Source organism: Lepidochelys kempii, chromosome 14 (assembly GCF_965140285.1).
Source record: "Lepidochelys kempii isolate rLepKem1 chromosome 14, rLepKem1.hap1, whole genome shotgun sequence".
NCBI lineage: Eukaryota > Metazoa > Chordata > Testudines > Cheloniidae > Lepidochelys > Lepidochelys kempii.
Window position 1 is genome coordinate 51,249,088 of NC_136393.1, and position 22,642 is coordinate 51,271,729.

The 22,642-nt window shown below is 60.8% G+C and overlaps 1 protein-coding gene across 12 annotated transcripts in view; it reads right to left on the reverse strand.

Moving 5' to 3' along the window:
- Positions 1-1,059: 1,059 nt before the first annotated feature.
- Positions 1,060-22,642, reverse strand: part of SYNGAP1 (synaptic Ras GTPase activating protein 1) — a 48,958-nt gene continuing 27,375 nt past the window's right edge. The window contains exons 5-20 of one of the 12 annotated variants that reach the window (XM_078848784.1): positions 21,327-21,448; positions 17,073-17,226; positions 16,727-16,825; positions 15,078-15,632; positions 14,782-14,926; positions 14,205-14,349; positions 13,464-13,700; positions 12,897-13,098; positions 12,516-12,694; positions 12,282-12,323; positions 10,735-11,602; positions 10,262-10,435; positions 9,861-10,072; positions 9,275-9,375; positions 6,738-6,820; positions 1,060-3,278 (exon numbers count right to left, since the gene is read on the reverse strand). In XM_078848784.1, coding sequence (XP_078704910.1) covers positions 3,120-3,278; positions 6,738-6,820; positions 9,275-9,375; positions 9,861-10,072; positions 10,262-10,435; positions 10,735-11,602; positions 12,282-12,323; positions 12,516-12,694; positions 12,897-13,098; positions 13,464-13,700; positions 14,205-14,349; positions 14,782-14,926; positions 15,078-15,632; positions 16,727-16,825; positions 17,073-17,226; positions 21,327-21,448 — 3,477 coding nt within the window. In that variant the 3' untranslated portion in view covers positions 1,060-3,119. Of the gene's footprint in view, positions 3,279-6,711; positions 6,821-7,022; positions 9,376-9,860; positions 10,073-10,261; positions 10,436-10,734; positions 11,603-12,281; positions 12,324-12,515; positions 12,695-12,896; positions 13,099-13,463; positions 13,701-14,204; positions 14,350-14,781; positions 14,927-15,077; positions 15,633-16,726; positions 16,826-17,072; positions 17,227-17,530; positions 17,576-21,326; positions 21,449-22,642 lie in introns of those variants that run through there. The other 11 variants (XR_013634611.1, XM_078848786.1, XM_078848787.1 and 8 more) reach the window with 11 other exon arrangements.

Below are 22,642 nucleotides of genomic sequence, written 5' to 3' on the forward strand. Positions count from 1 at the left end.
CCCGAGAAACTCCCTCCTACTGTAGCTGGGTCACCAGGCAACCGCGGCAGGACACGCACGCCGGGTGGCCATTGGCCAACCAAAAGCGAGCCTGGCCCCTCCCCCACAGACTTTCCTTCCCCCGAGTCCCGCCCCAGCACGTGGCCAACGAACCGCTGGCCGGGCACGAGCCACCCCAGCTCCGCCCACACGCGGGCCAACCAACAGCTGACCTTGGGGCGCCTCAGCCAACCAGCGCTCAGCTCACCCCTGAGACACGCCCTGCCCCTGGCCAACACAGGCCAGAGATCGCTCAGCCGGCGTCGCACCCTGGAAGCAGGAGCCGCCAATTGGTGGGCGCCTGATCTCCCTTCAGCCAATCACAGAGCAGCTCTCTAGTAACCAGCGTCTGGCTAGTGACCAGGCGTCCCCCTTCTTCGTCCCGCACTCTGATTGGCCACAGGAGGAGCGTTCTGTGATTGGCGGGGGCGGTGCTGAGATTCCAGGGGGCTGGGGACACCCGCTCTGCTCCTTCCCTGGCGCCGCAGCGCGCCCCGCCACGGAGGGGACCCCCCAGGCCCTGCCCCCCCCGGGCCCTGCCCTGACCCCCGCGGAGCCCCCTCCGGGCCGTGCGCCCCCCAGGCCGTGCCCTGCACCCCCGCGGGAAGCCCCCCCTCTGGGCCGTGCCCTGCACCCCCGCGGAGCCCCCCCTCCGGGCCGGGCCCCCCCCAGGCCGTGCCCTGAACCCTCGCGGGAGCCCCTCCCTGGTCCGTGCCCTGCAACCCGCGGAGCCCCCCCCCGGGCCGTGCCCTGCACCCTCGCGGAGCCCCCCCTCCGGGCCGGGCCCCCCCCAGGCCGTGCCCTGAACCCCCGCGGGAGCCCCTCCCTGGTCCGTGCCCTGCAACCCGCGGAGCCCCCCCCCACCCCCGGACCGTGCCCTGCACCCAGGCCGTGCCTCTGGGCCGTGGCCTGCACCCCCGCGGAGCCTCCCCTCCGGGCCGCGACCCACCCAGGCCGTGCCCTGCACCCCCGCGGAGCCCCCCTCCGGGCCGTGCCCTGCAGCCCCAGGCCAAGGTGGCGTAAAAGAACAATCGCTGTTTATTAAACGTTTCTCCGTTGGCACCACACACTCCAGAAAAAATGAGAAAAAATAAAACAGACATAAAAGAAACGGAGAGAGAGAGAGAGAGACGCCCGGGGAGCCCGACGCGGCATCGGGGCGGGCGCTCGTGACCTGAACTCCCTTCCCAGGGTGGGGGGGCTATGTACAGAGACTGAGGTCCGGAGAGGTCTATATACAGTACAAATCCGGTGGTAATTACAGCACCCAGCCTGAGGGCGATACGGCCAGGATGAGCTGGGGGAGGCGGGGTGGGGGAGAGGAAATTTCACATATGTACAAACTTTTATATAATAATAATAATTAATACGTATAAATATTATGGCGCCGCCCGAGTCGCCACTGTTGGGGGGGAGGGGAAGGAAGGGGAGAGTCCTTACAAAAGAAATACGGACTGAGGTGGGGCTGGGGGCAGAGGAGGGCTGGTTAATGGCGAGTCTTGTCCTCGCCAGAGTCTGAAATAGAGACACAGAAACAGCAAAGAAACACCCAGTACAATCACTGCGCTGAACACATTCACCCAGCAGCTCAGACCATAGCACGACGGTGAATAGCCACAAGAGTCCCCTCCAGTTCTACGTGCTCAGGTGTTGGGGGGGGCGCTCCCCCGTCCCGGTGCCCTGCACGCGCCCGTGGGTGGGCAGAGAAATGGCTTCTTAATTAGTTTGTTGGTTGTTCCCCCCCACCAACCCCAGACTGGGGAGATGGGGGGGGGGGTCTGAGAACAGGAAGGAAGGAAGGAAAGAAAGAAAGAAAAAGCCCCTCCCTCAATGCCCCCCCCCCCAGAAAAAACCCGACCAATGTCTAGAGAATCGTCATTTCCAAAGACTGGGGTGGGTGCAGGACACACGGGGGGGCACGGAGGGGCTGAGCAGGCAAAGCCCTTTATCAGAGTATAGAGAGCGCAGAGGGAGAGGGTGATGGGATCCCAGTGCTGACACCAGGTGGGAGCTGGGGGGAGACTCCCCAGTGCTGACACCAGGTAGGAATGGCAGAGGTGAGGGGCAAACCACAGCACTGACCCTGGACAGGCAGGAAAGGGGGTAGTCTCTCCCTTAGCCAGGGCAATGGTGTGGGGCAGCCCTGCCTTACTGGGGGTGAAGCTAGCATGTGATGGGTGGGGCAGGGAGAGTACCTGCAACTCCACAAGCCTTCCACCCTGACCCATATCCCATTAAGGGAGGGGAGAGAGAGAGAAATACTGGGACAAAGAGCTGGGAGCCCCTTCCCTCTTAGTGAAACCTCGACCCCCTCTAGGGAATGCCCCTGTCCCAGGGAGCTGGAGCCAGGCAGAGACCCCCCACATGCCGGGAAATGGGGACAGCTTTGACTCAAGTTGCCTCCAGTCTCAGTTGCCAACGCCCCAGGATTGTCTCCAGGAATTAAAGACTCAACTTTCATTAAAGATTAGGTCATGTGATGAAACCTCCAGGAACACGGCCAACCAAAATCAGCCCCCTATCTGCCCCCCCCACCCCCACCATGGCTCCGAGGGCAGGTTGGAGGTGAGTTTACTCCCTCCCCCCTCCCATGCGCACACACCAGGAAAGGAGGGGGCAATACCATAAAATGGCTGCCAGGGGAAGATAAGACCACTCCTGAGATGAAGTGGGGAAGAGATAATGTCCTAATTTCCTCCAAGGGGAGGCAGAGGTCCATGGGGGGGGGGGGGTGTCAGCCCTGCTCCTGCTGGGAGGAGAGGAGAAGGTGTATGGGAGGAGGGGGTGTAAGATTGTCATCTGTGTTCTGCTATAAAACACCCTGAAGTTGAGTTCAAAGCATTGAACTGTCCCCAAGGACAGTGCAGGTGGAGAGGGGTGGGGGGCTGGTTCATGGGGGCAGGAACGGGGGGGGGGGGCGCTGGTGCAAGGTGAGGGGGCAAAGGGGGTGCCTCCCCCAGTGCAGGTTTATTTGCTTGGGAGGGGCACTGTGTCCCTGCCAGGGTCTCTGCTGCTCCCGCTGAGCTGCGGGCTGGGGGTGCCCCCTGTATCCCCCGGGCCGCGTCTCGCGGGGGCAGTGGCTAGTGCTCAGCAGCGGTGTTGCGGAACTCTCCATTTTCCGTGATCTGGAGTCGCGGGGGCGGAGGCGGTGGCTGGGCGGGCAGGATCCCGTTCCATGGCTGGGCCAGGGCGCCGCTCAAACGCGGGTTTGTTGTACCCACGGCGGAAAGCTGCCTCTCCTGCAACAGACACACAGAGCAAAGGCTTATTTATTAACGTTACGGGGGCTCAGCCGCACAAACTGCAGACCCGCCCACCAGACACCTACCCAGATGGCAACCCCTGCCCCAGCTGTCTTCCCCAGTGTCTACATCCACCCAGGCAGCTCGGTCCATGGGGCCGACCTGATCCAGGAGCCTCCAGCACCAACCCAGGAACAGTAGCGGTTCTCCTGGGGATTTGTTGCTTGTTTCCCTAGTAGAGGAGGATGGCCCCAGGTTTTCTCTGGCCTGGCAGTTCATGGGGTGGGCGTGTTAGCTAACACTGGACTCCAGCAGTGCACCCTAAACGCACAGTGGGACAAAAGAAAATGGATTCCTACTGGAAAACATGTTAATGCCCCCCTTGTAATTCACTTCTCTTAGCATCCAGCTGGACAAACCCTATGCACAGCCAGCTACCACCTGGTCGACACAGACCTAGCTAACCTGGTCTACCCTTAAAAGCAGTAAGTTAGGGTTGGTGACATCTTATTAATACATGGGTACCACTAGGACCCCAGGGCAGACACAGTTATCCTGAGATTAATTTACCATAGGGAGGAATGCCAGAGTGCTGAGTAGAGTGCTCGCCTGCAACACAGGAGCTCTGCGTTCCAGTCCCTGCTCCCTGTCTCAGCTTGGGCCCATCACTTCTGGCCAGATTTACAAAGACAAGACTTTGGCACCTCATCTGTTTGGAAATTTTTGAAAATCCTACTAGGTGCCTATCTGCATCCTCAGGCATTAAATACCCTGGAAAATCTTGGCCTCACCAGCAGCCCAGCTCTCATGAAAGGCTCCTCTACACCTGAATGGTGTCCTGCCCTGGGGGGGGTTAAAGCCAGACACCCTTGCTAGTGTGGACACAGTGATGTAAAGGTGCTGCGAGCAGCCAGCCATTCCTGAAGGGGAATAAGCTAGAAGGGTACAAGGCACTTTTACCCCATTCTATCTGCGTCCTCACTAGGGTCGCCCCTGACCCAGCACAGCTCTGCAGGACAAACTGGCCAGCCCAGCCTTAGATGAAAGATGCTTCTCCTGACTGAGCCAGAGGAGGGGCTTTGGCTAAGCATTCAGTACCCAGTTTAACAGCTGGGCAGCAGCACGAGCTGGGCCTGCTGGAGGTCGGGAAACAAGGGTAAAGCTTCCCCTCCCCATACCCCTTTCTGCTGTGTAACCCCAATCCTGGGGGCACACCTCTTGCTCAGCATGCTGCCAGTTCACAGGCTCACATTTTCCCAGCGCTGTTTCAGTGGGAGGTCACTGGGGACACGGCAAACCTGCCCCAGCCCACTCAGGCTAGGGACAAGTAGGGGGAGAAACCCCACTGCCATGAGGTGGCAAACAGCCTCTTGCTCCCACTGTTTCTATAGTCCTTCTGTTGGCAAAGGGTGGGCTTTGAGGGGGCTGTGAATGAGGCCAAGGCAGCTGCTGAGTCCATGACATGGGAGCCCAGCTCAGGGGTGTGGGTCAGTGTCTCACTCTGCTCTTGGGGAACACTGCCCGGTCCCTGTGGAATCACAGTCTGTCCGTGCTATCCCCTCCCCCACATAGCCCCACACCATCACCGAGAATGACATTCCCACGCACGCCCACCCTACGCGGGCACTAACCTCTCACGCCTGCCGTCCGGCACCACCCGGGAGCATTCCGGGGCGCCCCCCTCTGGACGGTGGACTGTGCTCTCATCGCTGAGACCTGTGCCCCCCCCAACACACATGCTCACAGGACACAGACACACCCACACCCACGTTACACTGTATATGCCCTCCCCTCACAATGCACACATGAGACGCAGACACCCACACTGCAGCCTGGCCCCTGTGGAGCCAGAACGCCTGAAATCAGGGCTATGGGAAAGAGATTCCCTGCAAGTGGGGGTAGCTCAGAGCTGAGAACTGAGGATCCCACTCCCTGCCCCAGACTACCTGGTTCTGTCCCCTGAGAGCTGAACACAGCCCTCCCCCCCTCCCCCATTCAATAGGAGTTACAGGTTCCAGTGAGATGTGGCGTAGACAGACAAGACAGGAGGTGGAAACAAGACGGGTATGACACTGGGGGATTAGCGCTGGGGAAGACGCTCACAGACACTAACAAAACACTAACTGCCCTTGTCTGGTGAGAGACGTTTCCCCCAACATTCCCCCAATTTAACTCCCCAATCAGCCTCCACCCCAGCTCTGATTCCCCCTCAGCCTCCCTCCCAGCACTGCTCCCCGAGCCTTTCAAGGGAAGAGTGCTCACGTGGGCAAGATGCTCACGTGGGCAAGACCTGGGTCCTGAGGCTCAGCGCCCCTAAGAGGAATGCAGCTCTCTGTGGGAAAACCTGCTTTGTGCTGAAGACAGGGTGAAGTGTGGGCACGAGGGGAAGGGATCCCCCAGCACCGCGAATTGCTCATGAGGTGTTGGGGGGCAGCACAGGCTGCCTGGTGACTCCCAACATCCCAGCTCCAAGGAAACGGAAGTACTGCCACTACCCCAAGAGAGGTTCACGGGCTACCCTGGTGGGAACGCACCCCAGGCCCGCGTCAGGCGAGCCCCGCGTCAGGGGGCAGGGGGGCAGACAGGATGGGGACAGGCTGACAGGTGACATTGTTTATTCCTGACACACGTGATTCTCCTTTGGTTCCTGTCCTGTACCACTAAATGGTCCTCGTGTTGCATCCCAGCATGCATGAGTCAGCTGGTGCAGATCAGACCAGGAGCTCATCTAGACCCGTCTTCTGTCTCTGCTAGTGGGCAGCGGAAGGTGTGAGGGGGTCTCCTCAGAGGCAGCGCAGGGAGAAGCACTCAAGCAGAGGGCACTGGGATGGAAAAGACCAGAGAAATACTGGCCCCCAGTGCCCATACCCAACTGGCCCCTTTCCCCATCCCAGCTGCGTCACAACCGGAAGCACGGCTCTGAGGAGACTGCGACGCAGCACCCAGACAGTTCTGCACTCTGATGTTCTCGCCTCAGCCACTGGCCGCCCCACGGTGGAACTGCTCCAGCCTGAGACCCCCAGGCCCTGGGGGGTGCGGAGTGGCGCCCCAGAGTTGGCAGAAGCAGCCAGCAGGACCGAGAGGCTTATGGGAAGGCCTGGAAAAAGACCCCAACAGGAGGGTGAGGGCAGGCCCTGGGGCTGAGCTCCACAGGCGGCCCCAGCAGCGCTGCCCCCGACAGACACAGTGTCTGTGAAATGTTCTGACCAGGCTCCATGGTGCAGGTTCAATCCCCCCACGCCATGCCAGTACTCAGTGGTCTGGGCCCCCTGGAGAGGGAGAGGCTGGACCCTCGGCGGGGCAGGGGGGATAGAACCAACCAGACAACGGAGTTAATTGAACCTAATGGGGAAGGAAAAGGTAGTTTGCTAGTCTCTACAGGGAGGGGTGATGCACAGAGGGGGAGGGGGTGCGTGTGCAGATGGGGGTGGAGGGGGAGGAGAGGAAAGGACCCACCTGATCTGCTACCGAACGGCGAGAGTCCCCCCGATCCCTCCACGTGACAAAAGCAGAGTCAGAGAGAGTTACCTGATGAAAAGCTAGGATGAAGAGCAGAGAAACAGACGGGTCAGGGCCCCGGCACTGGTGCCCCCCGGTGGGAGCACGGATCACCCCGTTGCTGGCTCCGTCATCTCCCCAGAAAACAGGAGGGGTCCACAGACCCAGGGTGGGAGACGGCCGGGACGTGCTGGAGGCAGCAGGGGGAAGGGGCCTGGGAAAATCATGATGGAAGCCCTCTCCCTGACCCCTCGCTACACCCACAGATCCAGGGCCAACATGACCCAGCTCTGGGGCACACAGGGACAGCCGAGGAAGTGGGGAGACATTCCTGCCACTGGCTCATGCTGGGACAGCCAGGTGAACAGCTGCTAGAGCTACAGAGCTACCTCAAAATCCTAACACATACACACTGCCTGGTATCTGTGCACAGACCCCTGGGCACCCAGCCCCGGTATCCAGACATAAACTCCTATATGGTGACCACCTTGGCAGGGTGCAAATAAGGGGAAAGCATGGGGAAAATAAGGGACCCCGCTTTATTTTAAAAGACCTTTTAGGGAAGCACCATATCCCTTATCATATCACCAACTAATCTCTCGAGCGTACGTGTCTACTCCCTCCTTCAGGATACAGTGCAAGTCTCATAAGCTTCACTGTAATATTTAGAATGGAACTCATCCATTTTAATCAATATCAATACATCTGAAAATAAGGGATGGGTGGCTGTCCTAAGGCACAAATCAATGAAATAGGAGACAATCCCTTCAAATAAGGGACAGGTGTTATTCCTAAAAACTAATCTAGCCCCCCTGCAGTGACTCCTAGACAACAAAACTGTCCAAGCTCACAAGCGCCGCACCGAGAGATGGCCACTGAGCAGTCCTCAGGCTTCCTGGCCTCACACAGCCATGCCTGGGAGCCCAGCACAAAGCCCCATGGCTGCCTCTGAAGACCATGAATCCAGCTTCCGCAAGCCCAGGCCCATGGACACCCTAAACCCAGGTGCCAAAGCCTTCTCTGACTCCAATCTCAGCACAGGTCTCACTAGGCTCTTGAGGCAGGCTCCATAGCCTCCCCCTGGCTCCAATCCCAGCTAGAGTTACCATCTCCGAGGTACAAAAATCCCAGGACATCTGGGATGATCTTCTCAAGCTCATAAACTGGCCAGTGGGCAGCATATACTGAGCCCCAACAGACTTCCCAGGACAGCCACCTCAAACAAGGGATGATCATAGACAGGTGGAAACCCTACCCTCAAGCCGGACCCCCCGGCCTCCTTGGGCCCTAATCCCTGCACAGACCTTACTAGCCCCTGAGCCAGACCCCACGGCCTCCTCAGGCCCCATCCTCGCATGGGCTTCACTAGGCCCCTGAGCCGGGCCCCAATCCCTACACAGACCTCATGAGTTCCTGGGCCGGGCCCCACAGCCTCCTCGGACCCCAATCCCTACACACACCTCACTAGGCCCATGAGCCGGGCCCCACGGCCTCCCAGGATTCTGAACACAGCACCTAGCTTTGGAGGCTATTCTTCCCTGTCCCATGTCCCTTGTTGCCCAGGCTGCAAGGCCCACGTAAGCTCTCAGAGTTTGTGATGGAGCAACTCTGGGGGCTGCGAGTTTATCGGGGGAGCTGTGGGAGGGGGATTATTGGGGGCGTTATGGTGTCAGCTCGGGTGGCTACGGGAGAGCTATATGAGGGGTTTGGGGTTTCATGGGGAAATGTGTAGGGGTTGTCTGAGGGGATGATTGGGGAATAGAGTGTTTTACTGTGGAGTTGCTCAAAAGTCAGGGAGAGAAGGATGGGGAGAGGGGCTGTTTCTTATGGTGTCCAGATGGCATCTCCTCAGAAATCCCCACTGCCCAGGGCCCCTCTCCACATCCATCCCCTTGAGGGGGCACTGAATCCCAGGCCTGCTCTGAGAGTACCGTAAGGGGGCACTGGCCCCCTCACCCTGTGAGTACCTTGATCCTATGTCGCCAAGAGGCAGGCACCCCATATAGGGCTAACACAGTGCTAGCCCTCCCCATCCATCCATCTGTCACCTCTCCCAGCCCTTGGCCTCCCTCTCTCCTGGTCCTAATGCTGTGGTGGTCAGTGTGTCTGTGTCCTGCAACTCTAACCCTCATTTCTCCATCCAGCTCTCCCAACCTGGCCCCTTACCCTTTCATCCATCCATCCATCGGGCTGTCTCCCCAGCACTAGCCCTGCTCCAGGTCCATCCATCGGTTTCCCCCAGCACTAGCCCAGCTCCGGGTCCATCCATCGGGCTGTCTCCCCAGCACTACCCCTGCTCCAGGTCCATCCATCGGTTTCCCGAAGCACTAGCCCTGCTCCGGGTCCATTCATCAGGCTGTCTCCCCAGCATTGGCCCTGCTCCGGGTCCATCCATCGGTTTCCCCCAGCACTAGCCCTGCCCGTGGGACAGACAGCAGACGAGATGGGATGGGAAATGGAGACACGGAAAAGAAAAATGACATTGTAATTTCCACCTGAGCGTCGAGCAGGCGTTTCCGGGGTTCGGAGACGTCGTGGGCGGCCGAGTGATCCCTGCGCAGCTCCTCCTCCACCAGCATCAACCTGTAGGGACAGGCTTCACTGGAGTCAATCCGGGCTCCCGCGGGGGGAGGCCAAGGGTCCCTGACAGCTAATGCCCAGTGGGGCAGGGGGCAGATGGAGCAGGTCCCCTGGGGGGGGGGGTGCGGAGGCCACGGCAGGTACCTGAGGAATAGGATGGAAGGCAGCTCCTAGAGGGACTGTTCCCTCCCTGCCCTGACTTCAGGATCTCTGATGGGATCCCCCTAAGGTCCTGTGATCCCCCCACACAGCCCCTCTGTGTGCTGGGGACCTCATGACCTCCTCATCACCATGTATCAGGGACCCTGTGACCCCATCTCCCCACTTATGCCAGGGACCCTGTGCCTCTGCCATGAGCCGCCCCCCATGTGTGCCAGGGACCCTGTGACCTCCCATCTTCCCCAACATGTGCCAGGGACCCCGTGGCCCCCACCTTCCCCGCACATGCCCAGGACCCAGTGACCCTACCATAAGGCCCCACCGCTCCGATCCGCCCCTCACCTGCCAATGATGCTCTTGATCTGCGAGTCCTTCTCCACCTGCTGCTGGCGCAGCCGCTTCTCGCTCTGCTCCAGCCGTTGCTGGTACTGCATCAGGATCTTGCTGGTCTGCTCCTCCTGCGACATCAGGCGCCGCTCGTACTCCTCCAGCTTGCGGTTCGACATGTGCAGCCGCTCCTTTAATGAGTGGATCTCCTCCTCGTACTCCTTCACCTGGAGGGAGAGGCCAGGTGATGGCCATGAGGGCACTTCTGTCTCGAGGCAGGGGTTCCGTGCCTCCCCACTGCGAAGGGCTCGGGGCCAGGACTCCTGCGTTCTATCCTTGGCATGAGGAGGGGAGTGGGGTCTAGTGGGTTAAAGCAGGGGGGGTCGCTGGGAGTCAAGCCTCCTGGGTTCTCTTACCCGGTCCAGCCGGCTCTCATCCATGGATTTGGAGTACTCCTTCAGCTTGTACTCCTCGCGCTCGATGTGGGAGCTCTCGATGTCGGCTGACAGGTGTGGCATGTTGGAAACCCAGGCCACGGTGCGCTCAGAGGCCGGCATGACCGGGTTCAGCGTGGAAGGCGTGTGCGATGGCTGCGGGGGTGGAAAGTTAGTGAGCATGGAATGAGACCCCCCTCCCTGCCCCAGAGACTCCCCCCACCTCCCTGTGGGGACCCCTGGAAGAGAGAACACCATCCCCGCCTGAAGGTCAGCGACCCACCCTGAGCAGTGCTGACGCTCCGCTCCTGAGGACGAACCCCTGAGCCTCTTCACTGACCCCCTTGTACCGCTCCCCATCTGTCCACCCTGCCCCATCTCCCCACTCGCTGACACCTCTCCACTCCACTCCCCACCGCCCACACACCTCGCCTCCCTCCCTGCCCTCCTCACACCTGCTTGGTAATGGTTGGCTTGAGCGCAGAGGGCGTCTCCTTGGTGACTGACTGTTGGCGGGCGCGGGCTGGCCCATAGGTGGGCTCGGGTGACTGCAGCAGGTTGCCGCTGGAGGGCCGGGGTTTCTGAGCAGCGCTGACCGTCAGCTGCTGGGACTTTCCGCGCTGAAGCGGGGCCTGGGGCTGCGGCTGGGGTGGGGCTCGCTGGGGCTGGGGCCCGATGGTGATCTGTGGTGGGGAGAGCATGTTCTGCAGGTTCTCCTGCAGCGAGAGCTGGCGCTTGGTGAACTCAGAGCCCTGGCGGGTGAACTCGTCACTGTAGCTGTGGCTGTGGATGATGTGCTTACTAGCAGACAGATCCTCGCTTTTGCTGTAGCCGTGGAAGGGGGCAAAGGTGTCGGGGTTGCCCTCAGATGGCCGGTGTGAGGGTGCGGCTGAGGGCCCATCTGAGGCCATGTGGAATAGGGGGTTCTGGAAGGAGAGGGGCACCCTAAGCTGCTGGGCTGCAGCCCCATCAGTGGTGACCCCCATGTGGCTGAGCCGCAGGCCAGCCGCGATGCTGGAGCCACTGCCCTGCGAGAGGCGGCTGGGCCGCAGTCCCATGGCGGCGGTGATGGAGGCCTGGCTGCTGTTGAGCATGTCGCCCACGCTCTGCAGATTGGAGACGCTGTTCATGCGGCTGTCCTGCAGGTCCAGCATCGAGACGCTCTTGTTGACGCTCAGCATCTTCTGGTCAGGCTCAGTGATGTCGGAGCTGCTGGTGCAGTAGGCGGGCGAGGAGCGGGCCAGGGGTGGGCGTGTCACAAAGAACATGTCCTTGGAGCCCTTCTCCTTGGTAGGCGAAGGCAACCGGGTCATGTCCATGGAGCTGGGGGTGCAGAGAGGCCAGGTGGTCAGCGCTGGGGCCAGTGCTCCAGCAGGGATGGGAAGAAGGGAGCAGTGAGCAGCCCCAGCCCAGGGCTCCTGGGGTACTGGGTAGGTGGGAGTCGGTCAGCAGCCCTGGGGGGACAGACGGAGAGGGAAAAGCGCCCCAGCCCAGTGCCCCCGGGGTATGGGGGAGTCAGTGAGCAGCCCTGGGGGGACAGACGGTGTGGGGGAAGAGCAGCCCCAACTCAGGGCTCCCATGGGATGGGGGAGTCGGTGAGCAGGCCTGGCAGGGGACAGATGGTAGGAAGAGCAGCCCCAGCCCAGGGTCCCTGGGGGATAAGGGACGGAGGAGTCTCTGAGCAGACCATGATGTGTGACCATCCCTTCACTGGGCTGGCAGGGGGATTCCTAGTCCCCCTGCAGCTCCCCACAGATAAGCCTCTTGCACACAGACTCCACAGGGGTCCCCAAAGGAGGGAACGGGCCCAGCCTGGTGCTGCCCAGGCCTCATGCAGAGCTCCTTAGAACAGGGCAGTGCTCACTCCCTGTGTCCCCCTGGGACCAGAGCAAGGCTGGGAAGGGGAATGATGACGTTGCTCCCCATCAGGAAGGGTGGGTGGGGCGGCAGGGGGGCGTACGGGATGGTATGGGGCCAGTGTGGGGACCGCGCCAGGGCTCACCTGTTGAGGCCCCGCACCATGTAGGGCTGCAGATCGACGGAGCTGCAGGGGGAGCAGAGGCAGCAGTTAGTGTTGGGAGGAGACCTGGACAGGACCCTACATGGGGAAGGCGGGGGCAGAGGGAGATGCTCCCTGGCCGCCCCACCGTGAGTTGGGTTTGCAGCCCTATCCAGTGCCCTGCTCCCTCCCACTGCTCTCCAGCCCCCCAGGTCCCCATCCCCAGACTCCGCTCACCTGTTGAGGTCACGCATCATGTAGGGCTGCATGTCAGAGGATGGCCCCCGCAGGATGATGGGCTTGGTTTGCAGCCGCTCCCCCTGGTGACTTGGCTGCCGCTGGATGTGCGGGTTCCTGAGGGCGACGCTGATGTCGTTGAGCAGCCGAGGCAGGGGGCCCAGCTTGATCAGGGCTTCCTGGGACCAGGGGCAGAAAGACAGGGGAGGGGGTTAGCATGAAACCTGGGGATCCCGGCTGTCCTCCCAGAGGCAGGAGAGAATCCAGGCGTCCTGGCTCCCAGCCCCCATGCTGTAACCCACTAGTCCCCACTCCCCTCCCAGAGCTGGGGAGAGAACCCAGGAGTCCTGGCTCCCAGCCCCATATCCAAGGTCTGTGTACCTTGCTGAGCTGGGGCATGACCTCCCAGAGCAAAGCATGCAGCGTGGAGAGCTCGCGGCCCAGGTCGATGTAGCCCTCAAAGCTGCTGCTGTTGGTTAGGGTGTCGAGGTTTGAGATCTCATAGAGGAACTGTTGCATGCTGGCCCACTCCAGCTCCAGAAACTCGTTCATGAACGCCATGTACTCCTCCTTGCTGCCGAACCTGGCATGGGAGTGGGGGAGGTCAGTGGGGTACAGCACCCCCCCCACAGCCCCATACAACACCCAGGGCCCATCCCATGCTGGCCCACTCCCACCCAGGAACTCGTTCATGAACGCCATGTACTCCTTGCTGCTGACCCTGCCAGGGGACAGAGGGGTATAGCACCCCCTACATACAGCCCCATACTATGCGGCCTCTCCAGGAACTCACTCTGAATGATACATACTCCTCTGTGCAGCTGAAACCTGCCAAGGGCAAGGGGGGCTTGAGTCAGCAGGGTGTAGCACCCTAAGGACCCCCAGAAAAACATTCCTCACACCCGTGATGTCCCACCCTGATGCCCTGGCCCATCGTGCATCTCTCACTTGCTGAAGTTGGCCAGGTTCTGGATGACTTTGGCGATGAGGGTCAGCGTGCGGGACGTCTGCTCGTCTGGGTACTCCTGCATGAGCCCGAAGAGGCTGGGCGACATGACAGCTGGGCACAGGAAGCGCAAGAAGAGCGAGGCACTGATCAGCCGGTCAGCGATGTCCTCGCGGCCTCTCTCCGCGCAGCGCAGCCGCCACGAGGCAAACACCTCCTTCAGCTCCCGTGGGAACACGCTGTGGGGAGGGCAGAGGGGCCATCAGTGACCCCCAGGCCTCTTGAGCCCATATACCCCCAAAGCCCATGTGCCCACCCCCCCAGAGCCCGTGCGTCCCCCCACAGATCATAGACCTCCTTCCGCTCCCATGGAATCACGCTGTGGGGAGGGCAGAGGGACCATCAATGACCTACACACAGCCCTGAGCCCCCGACCACAGGGCACCGATGGCCTTCAGCTCCCATGGGAACAGAGTGCAAGGGTGGCAGGGACATCGGTGAGCTCCAGAGTCCCCCATACACCTCGCCATAGGGCACAGACCTTCCTCAGCTCCTCCCTGAACTCTCAGTGCCCTCTGTGCAGCTCACCACCTCCTCCCTCTCTTGGCCCCCCACCTCCTGCCTCCATCCATGCCCTCCAATCCCTCCACACCATGCTGCACAATTGTACAGCTAACCTTGCACAGCACCTGCTCACTCCCTGCCCCTGGACATGCCCCCATCCCCCACCAGCTGGCACCCACCAGTGCGAATTGACGACCTTGCAGAGCGCCAGCTCACAACACATACGCAGGTTGGCCTGGTGGTCAGGCAGGGTGGACGAGGAGCACTTCATGGGGTCGACCTCACAGTTCTCCTCTGACTCGTAGAGCGCCCGGATGAACTCGCCTGCAGGAGGGGGGCAGAGAGCTAGTGGGGCAGGGAGGGGGGTGCCAGGCTGGACACTGCCCCAAGAACCAGCTCCTACCACCCTGCACACCCCGTCCTATCCATCAGGGGCCTGAAGCTGGGGACGGGTGCTCCACCAGCCTCTCCAGAGACCAGATGGAGTGAGATGCCAGCTTAGGCATATCCCAGTGCCAGGACCAGCTGTTCGGTTGGGGATCACATCCCATCACCAGGCTAGGTGCAGTTCTAACGCCCCTAAACCCCAGAGCACAGATCCCACCCTCTGGGCATACAGACCCCTGCAGGCACAGTGCACAGATCCATGTGCCTCCCAGGGAGCAGGGTGCATGCCCCCCTTCACACGCACAGGACCCAGACTGTGCGCACCCACACCTGCGAGTGCAAACAAACCCCTCCCCCTCCCTCACTCACCAATGGCGTCCTTGAGGTATTTCTGACCAATGAGTTTCAGATACTCCTCTATGGCTTTCGTGGCCAGGGTGTTCTCCCGGAATATCAGGTGCTCCCGGTCCATGAACCGATCCACTTCCGTCATGGCCATGTCCGAGAGGAAATCCTGCAGGGGTCAGGCCCGGGCAGGGGAGTGAGTGAGGAGACCCAACACCCCAGAGCTCCCCACCCCATGCCCAGAAGGACCCGAGATGCAGACAATTCAGAGGGCACTTTGTCCTCCCACTCTTCCCCCATCCCTGCCACTCCCCCAGTACCTTGGCTTTGCCAGTGCTCTGCAGGATGTGCACCAGCGCACAGGCCACTTCCTCCTTGCTCTTGACGCTCAGGACCGGCTCCAGCACAGCGCACAGCATGCGGTAGTTGTTGGTCACGTACTCAGCAAACTCCTTGTACAGCTCCATGGGGAGGATGCTCATGGTCTGGAAACGGCTCTTGACGCGCACGGCGGGGCAGCCGGCCTTGCTCTTGCTGGTGCTGGGCTGGCTGAGCGGGTACCACTGCTCGGCGAAGTGGCGCCCGGTGACGCTGGCGATGGGGATGCTGACCATGCCCACATAGTTGCTCTTGTCCTTCTTGCGTTTCTTGTCCGTGTCCTTGTAGACATGCAGGCGGATGGTGCGCACGGCCGGCAGGTTGTTGAATTCGAAGTGCTCGCCCCAGAAGACATTGTCTGTGCGCATCTTGCTGGTGGTGCGGGCATAGAGCATGTCGTCCAGGCACAGCTCACAGTAATAGCGCTTCTTGGGCGGCAGCTCCCGCGCCTCGATGATCCACAGCTTCAGCACATTGTCCACGCGCCGGCTGTTATCCTGGGGAGGAACAGGGGATTAGGGGCAGAAGCAGGGGAGAGACTGGCTGTTATCTTGGGGAGGAACAGGGGTTGGGGGGGCTGTTATCCTGGGGAGGCACAGGGGGTTAGACTTGGGGGCTGGCTGTTGTCCGAGGGAGGCACAGAGGGTTTGACGGTGCTGGGGGTGGGGAAGACTGGCTGTTATCCTGGGGAGGAACAGGGGTTGGGGGGGCTGTTATCCTGGGGGGGGCACAGGGAATTAGGGGGGCTGTTATCCTGGGGAGGCACAGGGGTTTGGGGGGCTGTTATCCTGGGGAGGCACAGGGGGTTAGACTTGGGGGCTGGCTGTTGTCCTAGGGAGGCACAGAGGGTTTGACGGGGGTGGCGGCGGGAAGACTGGCTGTTATCCTGGGGAGGCACAGGGAGTTAGACGGGGGTCATTGCTATGGAGCACAGGGAGATCGGGCGCAGGCAAGTTGTGGGGATGAGGATGTAGGCAGGGGTCGGTGCTATGGGGTGTAGGATCGGGGACAGGAGGTGGGTCGGGGCTATGGGGTGTAGGCAGGGGGATCAGGATGTAGGTAGGGGTCGGGGCTGTGGGGTTTAGGAATGGGGACAGGCAGGTGGGTCGGGGCTATGGGGCGCAGGCAGGGGGATTAGGATGTAGGCAGGGGTCAGTGCTATGGGTGTAGGAACGGGGACAATTAGGAGGGACAGGGCTATGGGGCACAGGCAGGGGTCGGTGACAGGAATGGGACCAGGCAGGTGGGTCAGTGCTACAGGGCAGAGGCAGGGGGATGAGGATGTAGGCAGGGGTCGGTGCTGTGGGGTCTAGGAACGGGAACAGGCAGGTGGGTCGGTGCTATGGGGCACTGTGTGTGCTATGGGGTAAATTGGGGCTGTAACAGTAACTCCGGGCAGGGGGAGCTGGGGCTCTGTGGCCCCAGGGGGACAACTCCTGAGGAGTAGAGCAGCAAGCGAACACGTGGAGACACGTGTGCACAGCTGTGGGGAGCTGGACCCAGCCTCCTGCCCTTTAGCTCTCCTGTAGCCAGTATCCACCCTCTTTCCCCTGGGGCTCCCCTCCCCCCCAGCTTCCCTCCACTACAGCACCTTGTTGGGTTTCACGGCTCGCTGCAGGTTCTCGATCCACTTGTCGCGCTCTGCGGCTGAGCGGCAAGCAAAGCACTTGGTGCCAGACGCAGTGGTGACCTGAGGAAGAGAGAATGAGGAGCAGCTGAGCAGGGCCACATGTACCTTCCACACTCCCTGACCGGGGTGCCCAGCCATACTCCCCTCCCAGTGCTGGGGACGGAACCCAGGAGTCCTGGCTCCCAGCTCCCTGCTCTACCCCACGAGCCCGCGCTCCCCTCCCAGTGCTGGGGACGGAACCCAGGAGTCCTATCCCAGCTCCCTGCTCTACCCCAGAGGCGCGAGTGCCCTGGGCTGGCTGCCGTACCTCGAAGCAAAACTCCTGGCCCAGGATGCTGCTGTGCACAGGTTTGATGACGGAGTCCTCGTCCAGGTTGAGCTCCAGGGCCTCAGCCGCACTGCTCGGGCTCAGCAGGGACTCGTGGGAGTGCGACTCCTTGAAGCTCTGCATGAGGCGGGCTCTGCAGGGGAGGGGAGCCGGTGAGACGGGGGGACTTGGGGGGCCCCGTGTCTCGTGTCATTGGAGTGAGTCCAGTGCAGGGGAGTCAAACACAGTGAATCTGGTGCCATGACACAAGCATGGGAGAGGAAGGGGAAGACAACTGAGACATGGGCTCTGGAGCTGCTAAGGGGGGGGCGTGTGGGCAGCCAAGCTATGGGGCAGGGGGTCCTAGAGCCTCCCGGGGGGTGTGCAGAACATGCCCTAGCTGTGGCCATGGCACTGGTGAGACCACACAGACAGCTGGTGCCCGGGACGGGGGGTACCTGGGGGATTCAGCAGCTGGCCATGGGAGGGGCCCCTATAGACAATTCTGCACTGCCGGGGGGTCTGGACCGCAGAACAAGAGAGAGAGAGAAAGAGAGAGAAAGAGTCAGAGACATGCACAAATTAACTGAGTGGGGAGGGGGGCCCCACGCAGGGCCCCTGGGGATCCCCCTGGGAGGCTGTGACCCACAGGTAAATCACATGACATTTTCATAGACACCAGGCCACATTAGAATGGGGGACAGAGGGTCAACACCATTACCCCCCTGTTACAGAGCGGGAAACTGAGACACAGAGAGGGAAGGGATTTACCCTCCTCCCCTCCAAAAATCACTCTAATCTCTGGCAAAAGCCAAAGATAGAACCTAGGAGTCCTGGCTCCCAGCCCCAAACCCTCTAAACCCCACAGCCTCCCTGAGCTGGGGAGAGAACACAGGAGTCCTGGCTCACCCCCCCCCAACCCCACAAAATCCACTAAACCCCACATCCTTCCTCAAGCTGGGGATAAAATCCAGGAGTCCTGCCCCCCACCCACCCCCAAACCCTTCCAGAGCTGGGGAGAGGACACAGGAGTCCTGGCTTCCAGTCGTCCTCCACCCAAATCCACCAAACCCCATGCCCCTCCTTGAGCTGGGTATAGAACCCAGGCATCCTGGCTCCCAAACCCCACCACAAACCCACTAGACTCCAACCTCTCCCCCATCCCAGCTGGGGATAGAATCCAACCCAATCTGCTAAACCCCACAGCCCTCCCTGAGAAGGGGATGGGACCCAGGAGTCCTGGCTCCCAGCCCCCTCAACCCACTAGACCCCAACCCCCCCGATCCTCCATGCCAGAGACAGAACCCAGGAGTCCTGGTTTCCAGCCCCCTAAACTCATTAGCACCTCCCGCATCCCTCAAGCCAGGGATAGAACCCAGGAGTCCTGGTTTCCAGCCCCTAAGGATGCCCCATGCTGGCAGAACACACAAGGCAGCCCCCAGCTGGGGCAGGTGAGTGGCCGCCCCAGCGGGTTATTTTTAGCGACTGGGCTGCGTAAGCAGAGAGGCCCCTGCGTCTCCGGGAGGCAGCGACTCAGAGCTCGGCTGGGCTCGGCTCTGCCGTCATTGGAGCAGAGTGGGGGCGGGCGCTGCTAAAAATACTCACCCGGCCAGGCAGGGATGTGCCGGCAGTGGGCCTGGGGTGCCAGGCAGAGCAGGGGCCCGGGGAGGGGAGCCCTGGAGTAGGCCCAGGGGACAGGAAAGGGGGAAAACCCAGTTTTAAGTGGAAGAGCCTGGGGGGCAGGCAGGGAGTACAGGCTGGGGGGAGAGGCAGGTTTGCAAGGAAGGGGAAGCCTGGGCTGGGGGCAGAAGAACCAGAGAGTAGAAAAGGGGAAAGCCCAGGCTGGGGAGGGGCAGGGGATGTGAGGGAGGAGCCCAAGCGGGGTTGGGGGGCTTCTGAGGACACTGCGGGAGAGCCAGACAGGAGGCAACTGGGCTATGGAGAAAGGATAAGGGTGGGGGAATCCCAAACCTGGGGCGGAGCCAGGAGTCCAGATACCAATCCCAGCTGTGTCTACAAAGGGGGGGAATAACACAGACACTCCCCACTTTGCCCCATGTCCCCATACAGCCTCTATCCACATGCCTGCCCCTCCTATACACAGAGAGCCTGCACAGTCCTATAGACGTTATAAGTCACACAAATACTGAGATGCAGCCACCTCTGGGCTGGGGCGACAGGACTATACAAACAGGCCAGGAGCGTGAGACTGGATGGGCAGGAGAACCTTGTACCCAACCAATACCCCAGTGAGGCTCCAGGGACTCCTTGGTGCCCGAATGTGGCCAGGACACTGGGGTGCATGCCCCATGTGTTTCCTTCCCTTCCTTGGAGCACAGCATCCCCACCTGGGGCACTGGGACCAGCCCTGATGCTGAAGGGAGTGCCCCCACCCCCTTCAGCATAGCACCCTCTAATGCTATACTGGGGCACAGGCAGAGCAGCCCCCACCCAATCTCCACCCCACTTCCTTTCTCTGGGAGCCCTCCCACCTAGGTTTGTTCCCAGCCAGCCATGCTTGGGCTGCGCCCAGCTATGGAAGATGCAGAAGTTTTACGACAAGAAGGGAACATCGTGATCATCCAGTGACATATGCCCCCGTCCCCCGTCCCGGTATTGTGCAGGCCAGAGACTTGCCCCACCTAATGCCTAGAGCAGAGCTTCTACAAACCAGCATTTAGGAGTGTATGAGTGTGTACATGCATGTGCACACATGTGTGCATGTGTGTGTGCACATGTTTATATGTGTGCAGGAGCATGTGTACGTATATATGTGTGTGCACAAACGTGTAAGTGCGCATGCAGGTGTGTGCCGGTGTGCATGAGCGTGTGCATGCACATGTGTGCATGTGCTCACATTTGTGAGTGTGTGCATGAGTGTGCATGTGTGCACGCATGTGTGTGCGCGTGTGTGCGTTGGGGGGGTTACTTTCTTCCCACCCCTGTGGTCAATCTTGCTGGATCCTGACATGGAAATCTCACAATCCTGAGTCACTAAGCTCCTTATGCAGCAAAAGTTTGGCATGGCTTTAACTTCTCACACACACACAAGTATGTCACAAATGCGCACACACACTGACATGCATGAACCACATACACATGCACCCGGGGTCCCCCCATGTCCTCACACCCACTCGGGCAGGTGTCTGTGCCCCCCTGCTTGTGCCTTCCTGGCTCCCTGCTCTCCCTACTGGGCCAGCAAGGACTCACCGGGCAGGGCAGGGACCTGGGCTGGGAGTGGGGGGGCCGGGCCAGGCTCTGGCATCCAGGGAGGCAGAGAGGACAAGTCGGGCCAGGGCTGGGATCTCTGCCAAGCTGGATCCGGCTTCTGCTCCTGGCTCCCACCCACCATCTCCGGCTATAAACAGCTCCCGGCACCCAGCAGCACCGCTTCTGCCTGCCAGCCCCACTTCCCCAGCTGGCTGCCTCCCCCCACCCCCATTCCCATTCCCCCCCTTCCACAGGCTGCCTCCCCCAACCCCCATCTCCCCTACTGGCTACCCCCCCTTTCCTTCCCCCCACTGGCTGCTTCCCCCTGCACTTCCCCCCACTGGTTACCTCCCTCAACCCCTCCCCTCACCATTCCCTCCACTGAGTGTCTCTTCCCTCCCAGCTCCCTCATTCCCTCCACTGGCTGCCTCATCCCCCATGCCCCACTCCCCCCCAATGCCCAGTTGCCTCCCACTGCTCTCTTTCCTCCTTGCCCTCCTCCCTCTGCTTCCCCCAGCTTCCTTCCCATCCTTGGCTGCTTCCCGTCCGCAATGCCCCCTCCTCTTTTTCCTCCCCCCACACCTTCCTTCCCTCCAACTCTCCCTTTCCCAGTCTTGCATAACCCCCACATGGAGAGCACACCTCTGAAAGCGACACAAGCAACTCCAGGTGGGAGGGGGTGCGACAGGGCACCCCGAGAACGGACTGGAGGGGACAATCCCCCCCATGCAACCTCCTCCTGTCACCTGAGGTCATAACAAAATTGTATCAAGGAAGCCCCACAGCTGCTTGCCTGCTATCAAGGTGGGTTGCAGGTATTGTTAATACAAGGGATCCCTCGAGATGCAACTGCCTCTGGTGTGGGGCAGCCGTCCCCATGGGGAAGAAAGAGAGAGTTGACCCTGTGTGTGCCTGGAACTGGGGGCCCCGACCAGGGCAGTGATCCCTGGTAGTGCTGGGCAGGGTCTGTCCCTTGAAGCCCCATGCTGCTCTCTGCAGCACTGCCATGAGGTGGGATATGGACCGGCGGGGGGGCTCTCTCACCTGTCATGGTCGGCACTCCGGAACCGTGGGAGGATCTGGCGGAAGCTGCTGGTCCGGTCCAGTTTGGGCTGGCTCTTTGTCCGTTTGATGGAGCTCTTCAAACGCCGGCTCAGGAAGCCCTGCTGTGGGTAGGGGATAGACAGAGTGAGATGGGGCGGGGGCATTGAGGGAGCCAGGACTCCTGGGGTTTAGTGCCAACTCTGGGAAGGGAGTGTGGGCTGGGGGGTTGTCGGGGGGAGTGGGAGCAGGAGCCAGGACTCAAGGGTTCTATCCCCGGCTCTGGGAGGGGAGTGAGAGCTCCCCGTCTCTAACCACTTGACTTCACTACCCTCTCAGAGAACCCAGGCACCTGGGTTGATTCACGAAGTTCAGGATACTCCCCTGTTTTACCCCCTCCCACTGTCCTGCAGAGCCTGGTTCCCCCTCCTAGCAAGGCACAACCCAGCCCAACAGCCCAGTACCGCACCACATCACACAGTTGTATGGGCAGAGCAGGCACAAGGGCAGGGCATGAGGTGCACAGGACAGATCTTCAGAGATGGGGGTGTGACAAAGTGGGACTGTTCTTAATGTTTCTTCTGAATAGTGTGGGGGTGCCTCAGTTTCCCCTATGCAGTTCTTAAGTATCTAGGGGGTGGGATAAGGGTGCATGATCATTGCAGAGCCCTAGAGGGCAGGTGTGTGCAGGGGTCTGGATACAGAGAATGGCCAACACCCTGTTTCCTGGCAACTGATGGCCTGGGCCTTTCCCCCCTGCAAGGTGAGAGCTAAAGGGTTGGAGAAAAATGGAATCAGGTGACCTCCTGGCCTGGGAAAGGGACAAAGCCCAGAGGAGGAGGGGCTGGAGGGAGTTTCAGTTTGGGGCTGGCTGGGGACATGGAGTGAAGGGCAGACAGGGTTGTCTGGCTCACTGCCCCCCAAAATGGACCCAGCTGAGGGGTCCTGTTCTCTGCACCTACAAGCTCTGTGTTAGACCATGTCCCTGTCGTCTAATAAACCTTCTGTTTTACTGGCTGGCTGAGAGTCACGTCTGACTGTGGAGTTAGGGGGCAGGACCCTCTGGCTTCCCCAGGACCCCGCCTGGGCGGACTCGCTGTGGGAAGCGCACGGAGGGCCAGAGAGGATGTTGAATGCTCCGAGGTCAGACCCAGGAAGGTGGAAGCTGTGTGCGCTGTGTGTCCTGCAGACAGGCTGCTCCCAGAAAGGAGACTTCCCCAGAGTCCTGACTGGCTTCGTAGGGAGCAGTTCCAGAGCATCGCCCGGGGACTCCGTGACAGGGGGCAGAGAGAGAGAGAGAGAGTGTGTGTGTGTGTGTG